The 14,977-nt window shown below is 39.2% G+C and overlaps 1 protein-coding gene across 6 annotated transcripts in view; it reads right to left on the bottom strand.

Moving 5' to 3' along the window:
- Positions 1-14,977, bottom strand: part of ABLIM2 (actin binding LIM protein family member 2) — an 85,111-nt gene that overhangs the window by 13,635 nt on the left and 56,499 nt on the right. For 3 of the 6 annotated variants that reach the window (XM_044418210.1, XM_044418204.1, XM_044418209.1), the window contains 2 exons: positions 13,357-13,458; positions 12,174-12,227 (listed from right to left, as the gene is read on the bottom strand). The exons of 2 other annotated variants lie outside the window; for them this stretch is intronic. In XM_044418210.1, coding sequence (XP_044274145.1) covers positions 12,174-12,227; positions 13,357-13,458 — 156 coding nt within the window. The remainder of the gene's footprint in view (positions 1-12,173; positions 12,228-13,356; positions 13,459-14,977) is intronic. One more of the 6 variants, XM_044418205.1, reaches the window with a different exon arrangement.

Genomic DNA, 14,977 nt, shown 5'->3' with positions numbered 1-14,977 from the left:
ACAAACTAGGCTCCAGCAGTATATGCAGAACTACCAGAAGTACAGGCAGGGTTTTGAAGAGGCAGAGGAAATAGAGATCCAACACTTGCTCGATCATGGAGAAAGCTAGGGAGTTCCAGAAAAACATCTACTTCTGCTTCATTGACTACGCTAAAGCCTTTGATTGTGTGGATCACAACAAATTGTGGCAAGTTCTTAAAGAGATGGGAGTGCCAGATCATCTTATTTGTCTCCTGAAAAACCTGTATGTGCGTCAAGAAGCAACAGTGAGAACTGGACATGGAACAGCTGATCGGTTCAAAATTGGGAGACAAGTATGGCAAGGCTGTATATTGTTGCCCTGCTTATTTAACTTATATGAAGAGTACATCATGAGGAAAGGCCGGGTTGAATCACAAGCTGGAATTAAGATTGACGGGAGAAATATCAACAACCTCAGATAAGGGTTGATAAGGGTGAAAGAGAAGAGTGCAAAAGTTGGTTTGAAACTCAACATTAAGAAAACTAAGATCATGGCATCCAGTCCTAGCAAATAGAAGGAGAAGAAATGGAAGTAGCGACAGATTTTATTTTCTTGGGCTCCAAGATCACTGCAGATGGTGACTGCAGCCAAGAAATTAAAAGATACTTGCTCCTTGGGAGGAAAGCTAAGGCAAATCTAGACAGCATACTAAAAAGCAGAGAAATCACGCTGTCGACAAAAGTTCGCATAGTCAAAGCTATGGCTTTCCCAGTTGTAATGTGTGACTGTGAGATTTGGATCATAAGGAAGGTTGAGTGCCGAAGAATTGATGCTTTTGAATTGTGGTGTTGGAGAAGACTCCCGAGAGTCCCTTGGAGTGCAAGAAGATCAAATCAGTCAATCCTAAAGGAAATCAACCCTGACTGTGCTTTAGAAGGCCAGATTCTGAAGATGAAACTCAAATACTTTGGGCACCTAATGAGAAGGAAGGACTCATTGGAAAAGACCCTGATGCTGGGAATGATTGAAGGCAAAAGCAGAAGGGGACAGCAGAGGTTGAGGTGGCTAGATGGGGTCACTGGTGTAGTGGGCATGGGGTTGGATGAACTCTGGGAGGCAGCAGAGGACAGGAGGACCTGGTGTGCTGTGGTCCATGGGGTCAAGGAGCGTTGTGCATGACTTTGTGACTTAACAACAACAACAGATTCATCCCAAGGTCTGAGAATGAGCTCTGAAAGTTTGTTTTAAAGGCTACAAATAAAAGTCTATAATAGCTTTGGCTAATTTTAACAGAATGCTAATGATAAGTTTGTAAAGAGGAATATTTAACAACCTAAGTATTGTGGGGATTGCTATAGACAATAAAGGAAGAGGAGGGGAAAAAAAGGAAAGGAATCTGTTGCTGTTGAATTTAGAGCTGGAGTTAAAGATAAGAAAGCAGTTTGGAAGAGAATATGGTTATAAAGAGTTCCCTCTGCTGGTTAAATAAATGTTATAAATAGGTGAATGTCACACAGAAATCCCAGGAGGGAGAAGAAGTCAGCATATCTGTCTCTAATTAGAATTGTATCTTCAGAATTGGAGGGCTGAACATTGGGATTTCAAGGGAAGACACAGATGGAACTGGAGATGAAAAGCCTCAGAGAAATGATGGAGGCAGGCATTAAAGAGCTAAGAGAGGAGACTGAAAAGGTCAACTAAAATTTGAAACTAAGACTGGAAAGATTGAATGCAGAATGTAACAAGAGAAGCAGGAGATGGCAAATTTTATTGTGGAACAAGCATATGCAGAAGAGATACATCTTAGGACTGATATTTTGGAATAGTTTAACAAAAATCTCCTAGAGGAGAGAGAGAATCATAAAGGTAATAGAAGGAATACATAGGGCAGGCCCTAAGCATGGATCTATAATGTTTCCCAGAGATATACTGAATAAGTTTACTAATTACTATAAAAAGAGCTACTTATGAGAAAATTGAGAGAGGAGAAGGGACAATTGAAATTCAAGGAAGCCCCTTATCACAATCTAAATGCCTATACCATTTAGGCATTCTTTGACTATAATCAAGATAATCCTAAAAAAGAATTATATTAGATATATTTAGGGCTATTTAGTACATATGAGAGTTTTTCATAATGGGAAATAAAATAGAATTGACTCTCTGACTCAAGGCTTTACTATGCTATATGAATGGGGCTTAATAGATGAAGAAGAATGGAAACAAGAATTAGCAAACATTGAAGACAAGGTTAGGAAGTAGCATCAGAAGGACATGATCAAGGAGGCAAAGAAGATGATGTTGGAGCTGTGGGTGGACATTCACCAACCCAAAGTATTAGCTCACTGGAAGAGAGTGAGCATCAAAAGCATTAGAAGAAGAAACGAAAAAGAAAAAAAGAAGAGGTTGGAGAGATTGATGGACACTCCCTGACTCAAAGGAGCAGACCAGCAGAGGAAAAGAGATCAAAACAGAAACAGGTGGTTAAGAAGAAGGGGAAGAAAGAGAGAGGAAGGGTTTAAAGAATAGAGATGGAAGGAAAGGAATAAGTTTAACAAGATAATAGTCTAATAGAGAGCCTGTTAATGCTATATTTTTATATGTTGAAGAATATATGGATATGTATCTGACTTTCTTTTTGTCCCTATGGTATCTCCCTCTCCACCTCTTCTCACTGCTTTTTGTTGTATTTCTTTAAATCATTAGACGAGAGAAAAATAAGAAATAGGAAATAGAGAGACAGAGGGGTTGAGTTATATAATGATGTGTAAATCAGGTATTAACAATTAAAAATAAAAAATGGGATTGATTAGGATTAACTATAGAAGTGACAGAGGCATTAGGAGTTGGAACCAGTGGCTGTCCCTCCCTCCACTTATCTTCTTGGGGGGAAATAGGGAGAGATGTTAGATCTGTGGGGTGGTGGTATTAAAGGGTTATGGGGTTGGGACTGTAGTGGGTGGAAGAATGGTTTTTTCTTCTTCACACACACACACGCACACACACACACGTATAGAAGGTGCACTAAGGACCAATTAAGATACATGTTTATAAGAGGTTATGGTTAAAACTATGAGACTAACATCTCTGAGTGTTAAAGGTCTCAGGAGTGTAATTAAAAGAAAAGCAAAGACAACAGACAAAGAAGAAGGAAAGCTGGATCAGGCTTCAGTACTAAGATAAGAAAGGAGAAATAAAAGAGAGATAAAATTAAAATTCTCTCAATGAATATCAGTGGTCTATATTTCCCCTCTAAAAGAACAAAAATGATTAGTTTTTTAAAAACTCAAAAGGCTGATATTATATATATCCAAGAAACTCCATTAAGAATAATATGCTCCGATTTTGAATAATAAGAAATTGGGTAAAGCATATAAAGTCTCAACAGATTCCAAAAAAAGGGGATTGCAATCTATCTTAACCATTGAGGACTAAATGTAATTGAAGTAGTAAAAGATCCAGGAGAAGGAAGATTTATTATCCTCAAGATAAGATTTTCCTGTGGGAAGACAGGTACATTGGCAACCATTTACACTCCAAATAATGCAAAAGAGAATATGACTTTTTTTCAATCTTTATTGAATTTTCAAGAAAGAGCGATAGTGATTTGATAATGATTCTTGGAGACAGGAGTTATAGATCCAAATTTTGTAATTCATACAAAATTAAGGGGGTAAACTCCCCCAAAATGTCTTTAATTATATGGAGATGCTGCAATTGGAAGATAGTTGGAAGTTTAAAAACCCAAAAGTCAGAGATGATACTTTTTCTCTGATAGGCACCAAACATATTCAAGGACTGACATGTGTTGGTTATCAAAACTATTAATTATGAATTTGGAGACAGTGATAATTCAATCCGAAATACTCCCTGACCATAATCCACTAGAAATAATTTGGCAATAATACCAAGTTAGGAGAAGAAGATGGAGACTGAATGATAATCTTTTATTGCAAGAACATAAGAGGAGTTTTTAAAATGAAACAATACAAGTGAGATCCCAGTAGGGGATGTTAGTAAGTCCTGCATGAGAGGATATCTAATAGCTATAGCTTCAAGGAAGAAAAAGGAAAGGTTATAACAAATCACAAAGCTGCTTGAAAGAATTCAGTCACTGGAAGAACATCATAAAAAATTATTAGACAAATCAATCTTAATTGGGCTCAAACAACTAAGAACCCAAGTAGATTTACTCAAAACACAGGCACTATAGAAGAAGTTAAGGTTTTTAAAATAAAAGCATTTTGAACATGCAAATGAATGCGGAAGATACTTGGGATCTTGTCAATGAAATATAAAAAAGATAATGAAATTACCTATGTGGAAAAGAAATGCATGATCAGTTCCATCCTATTTTTTCAGATCCATATAAAAAAAGATAAAGTGTTAGAAGAGGGAAAGGAGCAATATATAGAAGAAACACAAATTCAAAAATTTACAGCAGAGCAAAGAACAATACTGAATGGTACTATCACCATTCAAGAGATTTTCAAGTTACTAAAAATTTTGAAAAGATAAAGCACCTGGACCAGATGGCCTCACAGTGATGTATTACAAATGTATAGAAGAAAAATTGCCATGTTGAAGATTAATGAATGAAATTAACAAAGGGTCATCATTACCCCCTTTATCAGAAGAAGCTCATATAACATTGACACATAAGAAAGGTAATGGTCCCACAATTCCACACTCCTATAGACCTATTTCACGACTAAATGTGGATTATAAAATCTTTATTTCAATAGTGTCAGAAATATTAAGAAAATGCACAACAACCCAGATTCACACAGATCAGACCAGCTTTATCCTGAAGAGACTTATGAAGAACAATGTTCATTTTGTGATGAATGCAACTGAGTTTGTAAAGAAAAAGAAGAAGACAACATTTATCTTTTTAGATGCCAAAAAGGCCTTTGATAATGTGTCTTGATCCATTCTACTGAAAACTCTTCCAACATTTAGAGTGTGAGTCATCCTTTATGAACTGGATGCAGGCAATATGTACTAAACAACATGCAAAATTAACTGACAGTTTTCAAATAGAAAAAGGAACAAGCAAGGATGTCCACTATTGCCACTTTTATTTTCCTCATATTGGAAGTTTTAGCTACAGCTTATTTTTAGCTAAAAATAAGACAAGATCCAATAAATCAAGGGCCTGAAAGTAGATGAAGAAGAATACAAGATGAAATGCTATACAGATGATACAGTTTTGACAATTCTAAATCCACATTTATCAATGCACTATTGCCACTTTTATTTTCCTCATATTGGAAGTTTTAGCTACAGCTTATTTTTAGCTAAAAATAAGACAAGATCCAATAAATCAAGGGCCTGAAAGTAGATGAAGAAGAATACAAGATGAAATGCTATACAGATGATACAGTTTTGACAATTCTAAATCCACATTTATCAATGCAAGATATAATGGACCAGATTGGAAAATATGAATCTTATTCTAGTTATGAAAGCAACAAGCAACAAGAGGAAAACAAAAATTATATTAAAATTTGTAACAAAACAGGAAGAGGAAAATTTGTAACAAAACAGAAATTTAAAAAGTTTCAGGATGTGAAATAACTTCTAAACTGGTTATTTGGGAATAAATGTGTCTGAGCATAATGATACACTATTTCAAGATAAATATAAGATAGTGTGGATGAGGATTCAGTGTGACTTAAAACAATGGTCTAAATTAAAAGTATCATGGTTGGGAAGAATTTCTATCATAAAAACAATTGTCTTACCTAAATGATTTTTTTTCCAAATTATACCAATTTTTACTCAGGGAAAAACCCTTCAAGAATGGCAAAAGGCAATTGAATACTTTTATTTGGAACAGGAAAAAGCCAAGGAGCAGATTTAAAGTCTTACAAGATGAAAAAGGAAGAGGAGGCCTAGCAGTATCTAATATTAAATTATATTACTAGCTAGCTAGTTTGGTTTGGATTAAAGATTGGTTTATAAAACCTAATAAGAGGTTAGTAAAATTAGAAACACCAGATTTGGAAGAAGGAATACACAGTTACTTATGGACTAAGGCAGCCTTCCCCAGCCTTGTGTCTTCCAGACACGTTTGGACTGCTGCACCCAGAATTCCCAGTCAATGGCCCTGCTGGATAGGAATTCTGGGAGTAGCAGTCCAAATGCCTCTGAACGCCACCAGGTTCAGGAAGGCTGGACCAAGGAATCTATCAGAAAAGCTTTAACACAAAACAATAGCCATATACTTAGAGATGATTTAACAGTAATTTGGTATTCTTTAAGAAAAATTAGTCCTCCAATTTCTCCTCTGATGTCTCCGGTTAAGGTAAGCACTGAAGGAAAAGGAATGATTCCATAACATATGGAGATATGATTGACCAACTTAAAGGAATTAAGTCAAGGCAAGAGCTAAAAGATGAATGAAAAAATATTAAGTGACTTCTTGGTATCAAATTCAACAGGGAAAGGTACTATAAGAGACATGATGGATTTTGAAAATCTGATTACACATAAAAAGATAATTTACTAAGACATTATTTCATTATGATACTGAGACTGACCAAGTAAAAATATGCATGGTAAACTGGATGCAAAATTTCAGGAAGAAAAACTGTTCTATCAATGGGAAACTTTATGGATGAAGGTTATAAAATTCACAGCCAGTCAAGCATTGAAAGAAAACCATTAGAATATGGGTTGTTTTTGGTAGTATATTACCTGAAAGATATAGAGAAAATGGACAAGAATTATATTGGAAAGTGTTGGAAATGTAACGAAGTAGATGGAACATTTTACCATACGTGGTGCTCATATGGCAAAATAAGAAAAAAGTACATGTGGAAATACAGAAAATTTTGAAAATTAATTTTCCCATGGCAGCTAAGACTATGTTGCTGAGCTTTGTACCAGAATATGGTACAGTTATTCAAATATATGATAACTGCAGCAAGAGTCATACTTGCTTCAAAATGGAAAGCAGAAGATAACTCAACTATAGAGGACTGGAAAAACAAATTAGCAGATTGTTCAGTAATGGCAAAACTGACTAATTATGTAAATAGAGAAACTGATGAAGAATTCCATATTTGGAAACTCTACTATGTACAACTTAGAAAAGTCTATATATGAATAGTAGAACTTCTGAAAATATTGTTGGAGATTAATATTTAAACTATTGCTTTGCTACAATAGTAAGAACAGCTATATAAACAAAATAGAATTCTGAAAATATTGTTGGAGATTAACTCATGTACTGATGCTTTGCTGTTATAGGAATATGACTTAAGATGAATAGAGCTGCTTATGAACATTCTAACTTGACGAGAGTTTGAATCACTGTAAAATGGAAAGCAGAAGAAATTTACTAATTGAAGACTGGAATAATAAGTCTATTGATTATGTAGCAATGGTAAGACTAACTATGTAGAAACACAACCAGCCAAAGAAAATGATAAATGGAAATTGTATTATACACAACCTCTTTTTAATAGGGATAAATGAAAAAGGAAAATATAGGTAAAAATGGAATCGAAGTTGTGAGAAAATTGTATGAGATTATAAGAATCTACAATGAATTTTAATTAAGTGATTGGAACCTGGAATGTAAGATCCATGAATCAAGGCAAGCTGGATGTGGTCAAACAAGAGATGACAAGACTGAACATTGACATCTTAGGAATCAGTGAACTAAAATGGACAGGAATAGGTGAATTTAATTCAGATGACCATCAGGTATACTACTGCCGGCAAGAATCCCTCAGAAGAAATGGAGTAGCCTTTATAGTCAATAAAAGAGTAGGAAAAGCAGTTGTTGTTGCTGTTGTCGTGAAGTCGTGTCCGACCCATCGCGACCCCATGGACAACATTCCTCCAGGCCTTCCTGTCCTCCACCATCCCTGGAGTCCACCCAAGCTCACACCAACCGCTTCAGTGACTCCATCTAGCCACCTCATTTTCTGCCGTCTCCTTCTTCTTTTGCCATCTATTCTTCCAAGTATTAGGCTCTTCTCCAGGGAGTCCTTCCTTCTCATTAGGTGGCTCATTAGGTGGCCTCCTGATAGTGGAGGACAGGAAGGCCTGGAGGAATGTTTTCCATGGGATCGCGATGGGTCGTGACTAACAACAACAACAAAAATGTGATTGTGTGGAAATGATAGTAATTGTTGACTTACAGTGATTTTCCTAATCTGATATTGTGGGTAGCATTTATTCAAGAACCCTTGGTGTTTCTTTGCAAGTTTTATCTGCATTCTTTTTTTCCCTCTCATCTTCTTAAATTTAATGTTATTAAAATAAAATTATTTTTAAAGGAAGTAATTGTTATTTTATTATGAGAGTAGGAAAAAGGCACACAAATTGGTAGTACACTAGCTATTGACCACAGCCAGGGTCAGATCACTCTCTGCTGAGAGGAGTGTGGATGACAACTGTTGAAAATGGGTTGTCACACTGGCAGTTGTCATCCACAGCCTTGCCCTTTGCTCAGGAGGTGCATGAGGCAAGGAGCCTGAAGTTGGGGGTGGGGGTCCCACTGCTTGTTTGTGCCATTCAGCTGAGCAGTGGGTGTTTCTGCATGTCATCACTGTGCGCAGCCTGACAGAAAGAAGCACTTCTTTCTGGCTTGTCTCCTGGCCTCATTCCAAGTGAGGTGTGGGAAGCTGGTGTAGGACAGGCACTCAGGCACAGTGTGTGAAGGAAGAGAGCAGGGTGGGCTGAAGCAGGAGGACGTGCCTCCTCTCCACTGCACTGACCCACACAGTAGAGAGGAGGTGCCCAGTGCCTGTCTCTGAAAGCAATCGCTGGGCAGTTTGTGCCCCCCTTGCTCAACAGAACTGACACTCAGCTGCGCAGTGGCTCCACTCAGCAAAAGGAAGGATGAACCGCTGCTGGTGGTCCAGCACCAGGCAGCTTGTGTACCCCCGACCACCAGGTATAGCTAGCATCCAGCTGAGTAGCAGCTCCACTGTGTGAAGGGAACAGAAGAGACCTCTCACCTCATTCCCCCTTTCAGCGACAGGAGAGGGGGAAACAGGGCTATGGCTGCTGAGCTGCTCTGTTTGCCTTTCTCTTGAGGAAGGGAAGCAGAGTTTCCACCCACCGCCACCCCTGCAGCAGCAGGGGTGGGCAGGACCCTTCCTCCTGGCCTCATTTCTTCTTGAGAAAGACTGACCAAGTGGCTGGTTCCTCTACTATGCACTGCCTTCCCAGCTCCCTAAAAGGTTTCTGGTGGGCAGCATGCAGCAGACCCTGGCCTGCAAACAATCCCGTTCTTCCCCTGGATTTTCAAAGGCTGTCAGATATGCAACTCATATTTGATGATTCAGGTGCTGAACCTTTACCTTTAGTATAAAATGCAAATTATGGGACACAAGTAGTCTTCACTTTTTGTCTTTTTGCTTTAAGCTAAGCCATTACTCCTTAGCTTTCTAGCTGTTTAACTATTGCTTTGAATTCTTCTAATATCCTTCCCCGTGACTAATTTGGAGCCTGTGATCTTTTAACCATGTTCCAACTTGTGGAGTTAATATTTCTATCATAGTCATCTCCTTACTGCTATGCTGTAGCAAAATACATACATTTTTATTTCCCTAACAATCAAGTCTCATTGGAACTCATTGGAACTCATCAAATCATTTGCCTTCTCAGTTATTTCAAGTTGTGCCATAAGTAACCAACCAGAGCATGAACATGACATCCTGGCCTTGGTCCCTAAGCTGCTTGACAGACTTACTACACAATTACAGTGGTACCTTGGCTCACGATTGCCTCAGTTCACAACCAAATTGGGTTGCGAAAAGAAATTTCAGAATAATTTTGCCTCAGGTTGCGAACTCCGTATCGAGTGACGATCACGATCACGCCCATCTTCCCAGCATGGGCATGATTACGGCCATACTTGGCGGGGGGAGATGGCCACGACTGCGGTTGGCTCGTGCAGGGAACATGGGCACGATTGCAGTTGTGCTGGGAGTGAGGGAGATGGCCATGATCCTGCTGCGGGGGAGATGGCCATGACCGTGCTCATGGGGTGGGGGAAATGGGCGTGATCGTGCCTGCATTCCCTGCCCGGGTGTGACTGTGATAGCACCCATCTATGGCTGCAGTCCTGCTCATGCAGGGAACACGGGCATGAGTGCAGTCATGCTGGGGTAGAGGGGAGCTGGCCGCGATTTTTGCTGTTCTTTGTCACTTTGCTTTACATTTTTCTGATTTAAAAAATAGGTACAGAACAGATTAACTTTATTTACATTGAAACTTATAGGAAAATTTGACTTGGCTCATGACCAATTTGGGTTGCAACCAGAGTCGTGGAATGGATTACATTCATGAGCCAAGGTACCACTGTAGTTAGAACACTACAGGCTAAGGAAGGGAGTGGGATAAAGCATCATACAGTGAGAGCACAGCCCTGAACATGACTAGTCAAAAATTCACATTGAGTTCAGTGGGGCATACTACAGCCCATGTGATCCAAAGGGTGCTGTAACTCATTCACAAGATTTACTCATGTCACACAAGACACAAATTCTTGCAGACTGAAAGTATAACAAAATGGTGGATGATTTAACCTTTTATGCTTGCCCCATTACTACAAAGTATTTGCTATCCACATTCATAGCACACATGAATATACAGAGTCTCATAATTATTATATTTCATTTGTACACACAATGGAACAAAATATTTCTCAACTTCAGAGTTGCTGGTGACTTCTCTGTTCCTGACTGATCCATGGTAACAACATACTGCTTTGCTTCTTGGATGAATAAATTATATTGTGTGCTTTGTTTCTCTTTCTTAGTATTTTTTCAACACATTAAAAATCACTTTGTGCTTCTTTACAGGTACAAGTTTCCAACTAGCTTCAAACATTTCCGATAATGTGACTTACAGATTCTACACAGACTCACAAAAATGTTGAGACATGCTGAGGAAAACCTGATTAGTCTCACACACAGGCATGCCTCAATTGTCAGAGGCGCTTTGATTGAACCAGCAACATGAAGCAGAGGACTCTCTGGTACTCTGTGTGCCCTATCTTGATCCCTCCTGAGATTTGCTGGAACAGCAGTGGCGAACCTATGGCATGCGTGCTGCAGTGGGCACACAGAGCCCTCTCTGCCGGCATGTGAGCCAAGTTGCCCCAGCATCATGCCAGCAGCCGAGCATCGGATAACAGGACACATAGGGGCCATGTGCATGCTTGGAAAGGAGTAGCAGTGCCAGGTGATGACGTCATGAGCCACGACTCATCCGAGCTTTCACATGGCTGGTCAGTGAGCTGCCAAGGATATATAGTGCCAGCTCCCTTTGCCCTTGTTGCGGCCATGACAAGTTCTAACTCTGGTTTGAGTCCAAGGACCAGCACTCCGGAACTGAACTAAATGTTGCGGGGACACAGCTTAGCCTGTTCCAGGTGTTACTGCATGGGGAATTTAATGCATTTAGTAGTCAGCACCATGGCAACTAGCTCCACACTTGGCTCACGTTCATGGCTTTTCTCCAGTGTCTGATATGACTTGCATGTGTACAGCCCTGCTGACATGCATTCATTTCTCCAGGCATTAGCAACTGAAAAAGGGCTCTAGAAGTGGTTCTGACCTGACCTTTGCACATCCTTTCCCCCATGCTTCAGCCTTTTCATGGTTTTGCCAACAGCAGCATTTGCTGACTGTCATTTCCTTAATCCTTTGCATGTTTTTATGCATGCCAGATCTTCTATTCATTGCACTTCAATGACCATTGAGATTTTTGGAAGATGTCTCCAGGGGCAAAATGCCATTGCAGAGAAATTTTGTGAGTTAACTAATAATCTGCAACAAAAACAGAGTACCTCATACAGGACTTAAGAGTACACAAGCCACAGGCAATGTATGGCTTCATGACCATGGAGCTTTCTTTGACAGTGGGCACTGGAAAAGAAGAGAGGGAAACACAAGCCTACTAACCAGGCTAATCACACAAAAGCATGTACCTGTTAAGATTTTGCAAAATAACCTCAAACAAACAACCCAGGAAATGAAGCATATGCAGTGTACCAGTTTTATCAATGGCAGATTGCACAGTAATGAACACAAAAACTGCCTATCTAGACACACTCCCATGCAGTCAGATAGTGAGAACCAAGTAAGAGCAGGAATGGCAGCACACATAAGAGGCAAACATGCATAAGGGTAGGGAAAGGACCTGGCTAGAACACACTGCAGCAGAGAAAAGCAGACTGTACCATGCTGTCTGTAGATAGGGGGTTTCCTATAGATGTTATCTTTTACTCCAGTGTCTGAGAAAAAGGAAAGAGACAAAGAACCAAACAGTAAACATAATTGAAGCGTGACCCCTTCTTATTCTGAATACCTTGAAACCCACCATCCCTTGAGCAATATTATGGGCTTGGATCCCAAGTTCTTACTCTGAAAACAGAAAAAGTTTCTGTTTACTTGGGAGTAGCAATTACAGAAGGGCTCCTCCATGATTTTAACTATTCTATGAATGCAAGCTCAGATCAAGAAGGTGGGATCAAGTTTATTTATATACTGCCTTTTCATAGTAAGCTAGGAGCAGTTAAACAGAGACTGCTTGGTTCAATCAAACTTCTTTCAAATGCAATTGTTAAAAACTGGCAGAATGGCTACTGGCATTTTCACTCATTCCTAATGAGATTAAATCCAAACTAGGTATCGCTCAGGGCTTCTGCAGTCAGGGCTCTCACAATTTTCTTTCTTTAAACCCTGCCATGTTGGTTCCAATTAGAATTATTAAGGACAAAACTAGAAGTAATGTAAGATGTCTGTGATTACATCGCACAACAGTTTTGTTCTTTGCTTAAAAGCAGTGGAGGCATGATTTGGATCAGGCCCATGGCATAGGGGCCTGTTGTTTTCCCACTCTAACCCTTTCCCTGGAAGGTGCTATTAGATCAGAGGACTGATGCATTATGTGTACTTTCCTTTTTCTACTAAATGGTTAACAGCAGCTGTGTGTATGTATGCTCATATGCAAATGTGCATGTGCACAAGATTTAACTCTAGGAAACTAAATGATGGAAAAGGGTTTTAAAAGCCTGCCTACAGAGCTGCATCCCAAAATCAAACTGGGTCTCGGTGTTTGTATGCAAAAAAGAACAAAAAGAAAAAGAAAGGAAAAAAAATCTCTCACGTCACTTCTAGTTTCTCTCTTAATAATTTGATGGTCTAGAAAGGAATTATTAGTAGATGGAAGTTTAGACTGGACTATTCAAACACAAATATGCAATTAACTATAGCATACTTTAAAAACTGTTTAATAGAAAATTAAATAGAAATATTAAATATTCCTAATAATATTAAAACCATATTGTTTATACATGATTACCTCTGTAAAACATTACAGATGGCAGCAACTGAAGATCAAAGCAAGCATTGAATGCCTACCTGGAATATGAAAATGTCTAGGTGCTTGCTGATATAGAGATGATGAAGATTTGCTGTCTGAGTACATGGATAAACTTGGAGTGCTCCGACCACTTTCACTGCCTCCAAGGAGAAGAGCAAACAAACAAACAACAAAAAAAGCATATACAATAAAAAAGGGCAGGCAAAGTAGAAAATCCAAGCAGAAAAAAGCTTCAAGTAACTTGTTAATCCAACAGGTTTTTGAAAATGCCATTGAATCCCTAATTACTTTTTTGCACTCTGGCTTCTGATTCTGTAAGTATTTGCAATATTGGACTGTGGCTCATATTGCACCCTAACCCTAAACATACATAGAGATGAAAGAAAAGTTTCTTCTTTGTAACTATGATTTATGGAATGGTTTAAAATGTCATCTCTAGGAACTTGTTCCCACTTTGTTCACCAATATGAACGGCATCATCTTCCAAAACTTGTTAATATGGGATGTCACATGACACATGTGCAGCATGGCACCTCTTCTCTTTTCCCCACTGCAAAGAGCCTGGCTTCACAGGGCCTAAAGCAACCTTCCCCAGCTTGGTGCCCCCCAGATGCTTCAGGATACAACTACCTTCATTCCAGTGTTGGGAAGGCTTGATTTATAGCATAGCAGAACTGTGCAACTGTGTTCTGGTTGGACAGCTTGATCGCTTTGATCCCTTCACAGAGCTGACTGAAATGTGATCTTGAACATGTGACTGCAGTTTACATATCTAGTTTTCCCCCAGTGAATAACAGCCATGGAGTGCAGGAAATCAGGACCTCGGCATGCAAGGAGTGGGTGACCTCTCCTCTCCCTGCTGTGGTCTTGCTGATAGCTGACAGGGCTATGCAGCTGAGGGAATGCTCAGCAGGACTCTGTCCTGACCACCCCCACTCCTGGTGGTTGTTATGCAGAATAAAAGCAGACCTGCTCAATGCAATCACATGCTTAACAGCCTGTCTTCTTTAACCCACGGAAACAAGGGCTAGATCAGAATCAGCAGAAGAATAAGGTGGTTTGCAAATTCATTTCTGGACCACATTATGTATGAAAATGAAGCATATTTTAAAAATCAATTATATTAATACTGAGCCCATTTGTACATAATGACAACCTAGTCCATTAAAATCTTGTGGTTGGGTACACATGGAATCTGCAACTTGCCCATACCTACCACTCTACTCACAGCACACCATGAGCTCAGCAGTGAAATATGAGTGTGACATCTGAATCCAGCACACTGAATGCTTTAGAGGCTAAACAACCTGGCAGTTAACCCAAAAGCAAAACATGGGTTATTTGCTGGGTTGTTCAGCCCATAGGAATCCAGTGTTCTGGTATGCTCTCCAGGAGGTGAGTGTGGGTTGCTGAGTCAAAGAGAAAGAAGTGGCACACCTCAGGCAGTGTGCTCTCCCTATCTGTTTTAAAAGCAGCAGGTTGTCACTATGTGTGAACCAGGTCACTGGATTAATTCTTTGCAAAATATTTTTTCTGAATGTTGATATTACTTTATTCCTGATGCTACATATTTATATTCTCTTTTCAAATGGTTCAAAGGCCACTCTCATGAATAAATATTCATTCATTTCTAAGTGTACCAACATTGTCTAATTTTAA

The sequence above is a fragment of the Varanus komodoensis genome, unplaced genomic scaffold (genome assembly GCF_004798865.1).
Source record: "Varanus komodoensis strain SLA01 unplaced genomic scaffold, ASM479886v1 scaffold9, whole genome shotgun sequence".
In the NCBI taxonomy this organism is placed as follows: Eukaryota; Metazoa; Chordata; class Lepidosauria; order Squamata; family Varanidae; genus Varanus; species Varanus komodoensis.
Note: the sequence above shows the minus strand (reverse complement) of the source record. Positions and strands in the feature narration are given on the sequence as shown.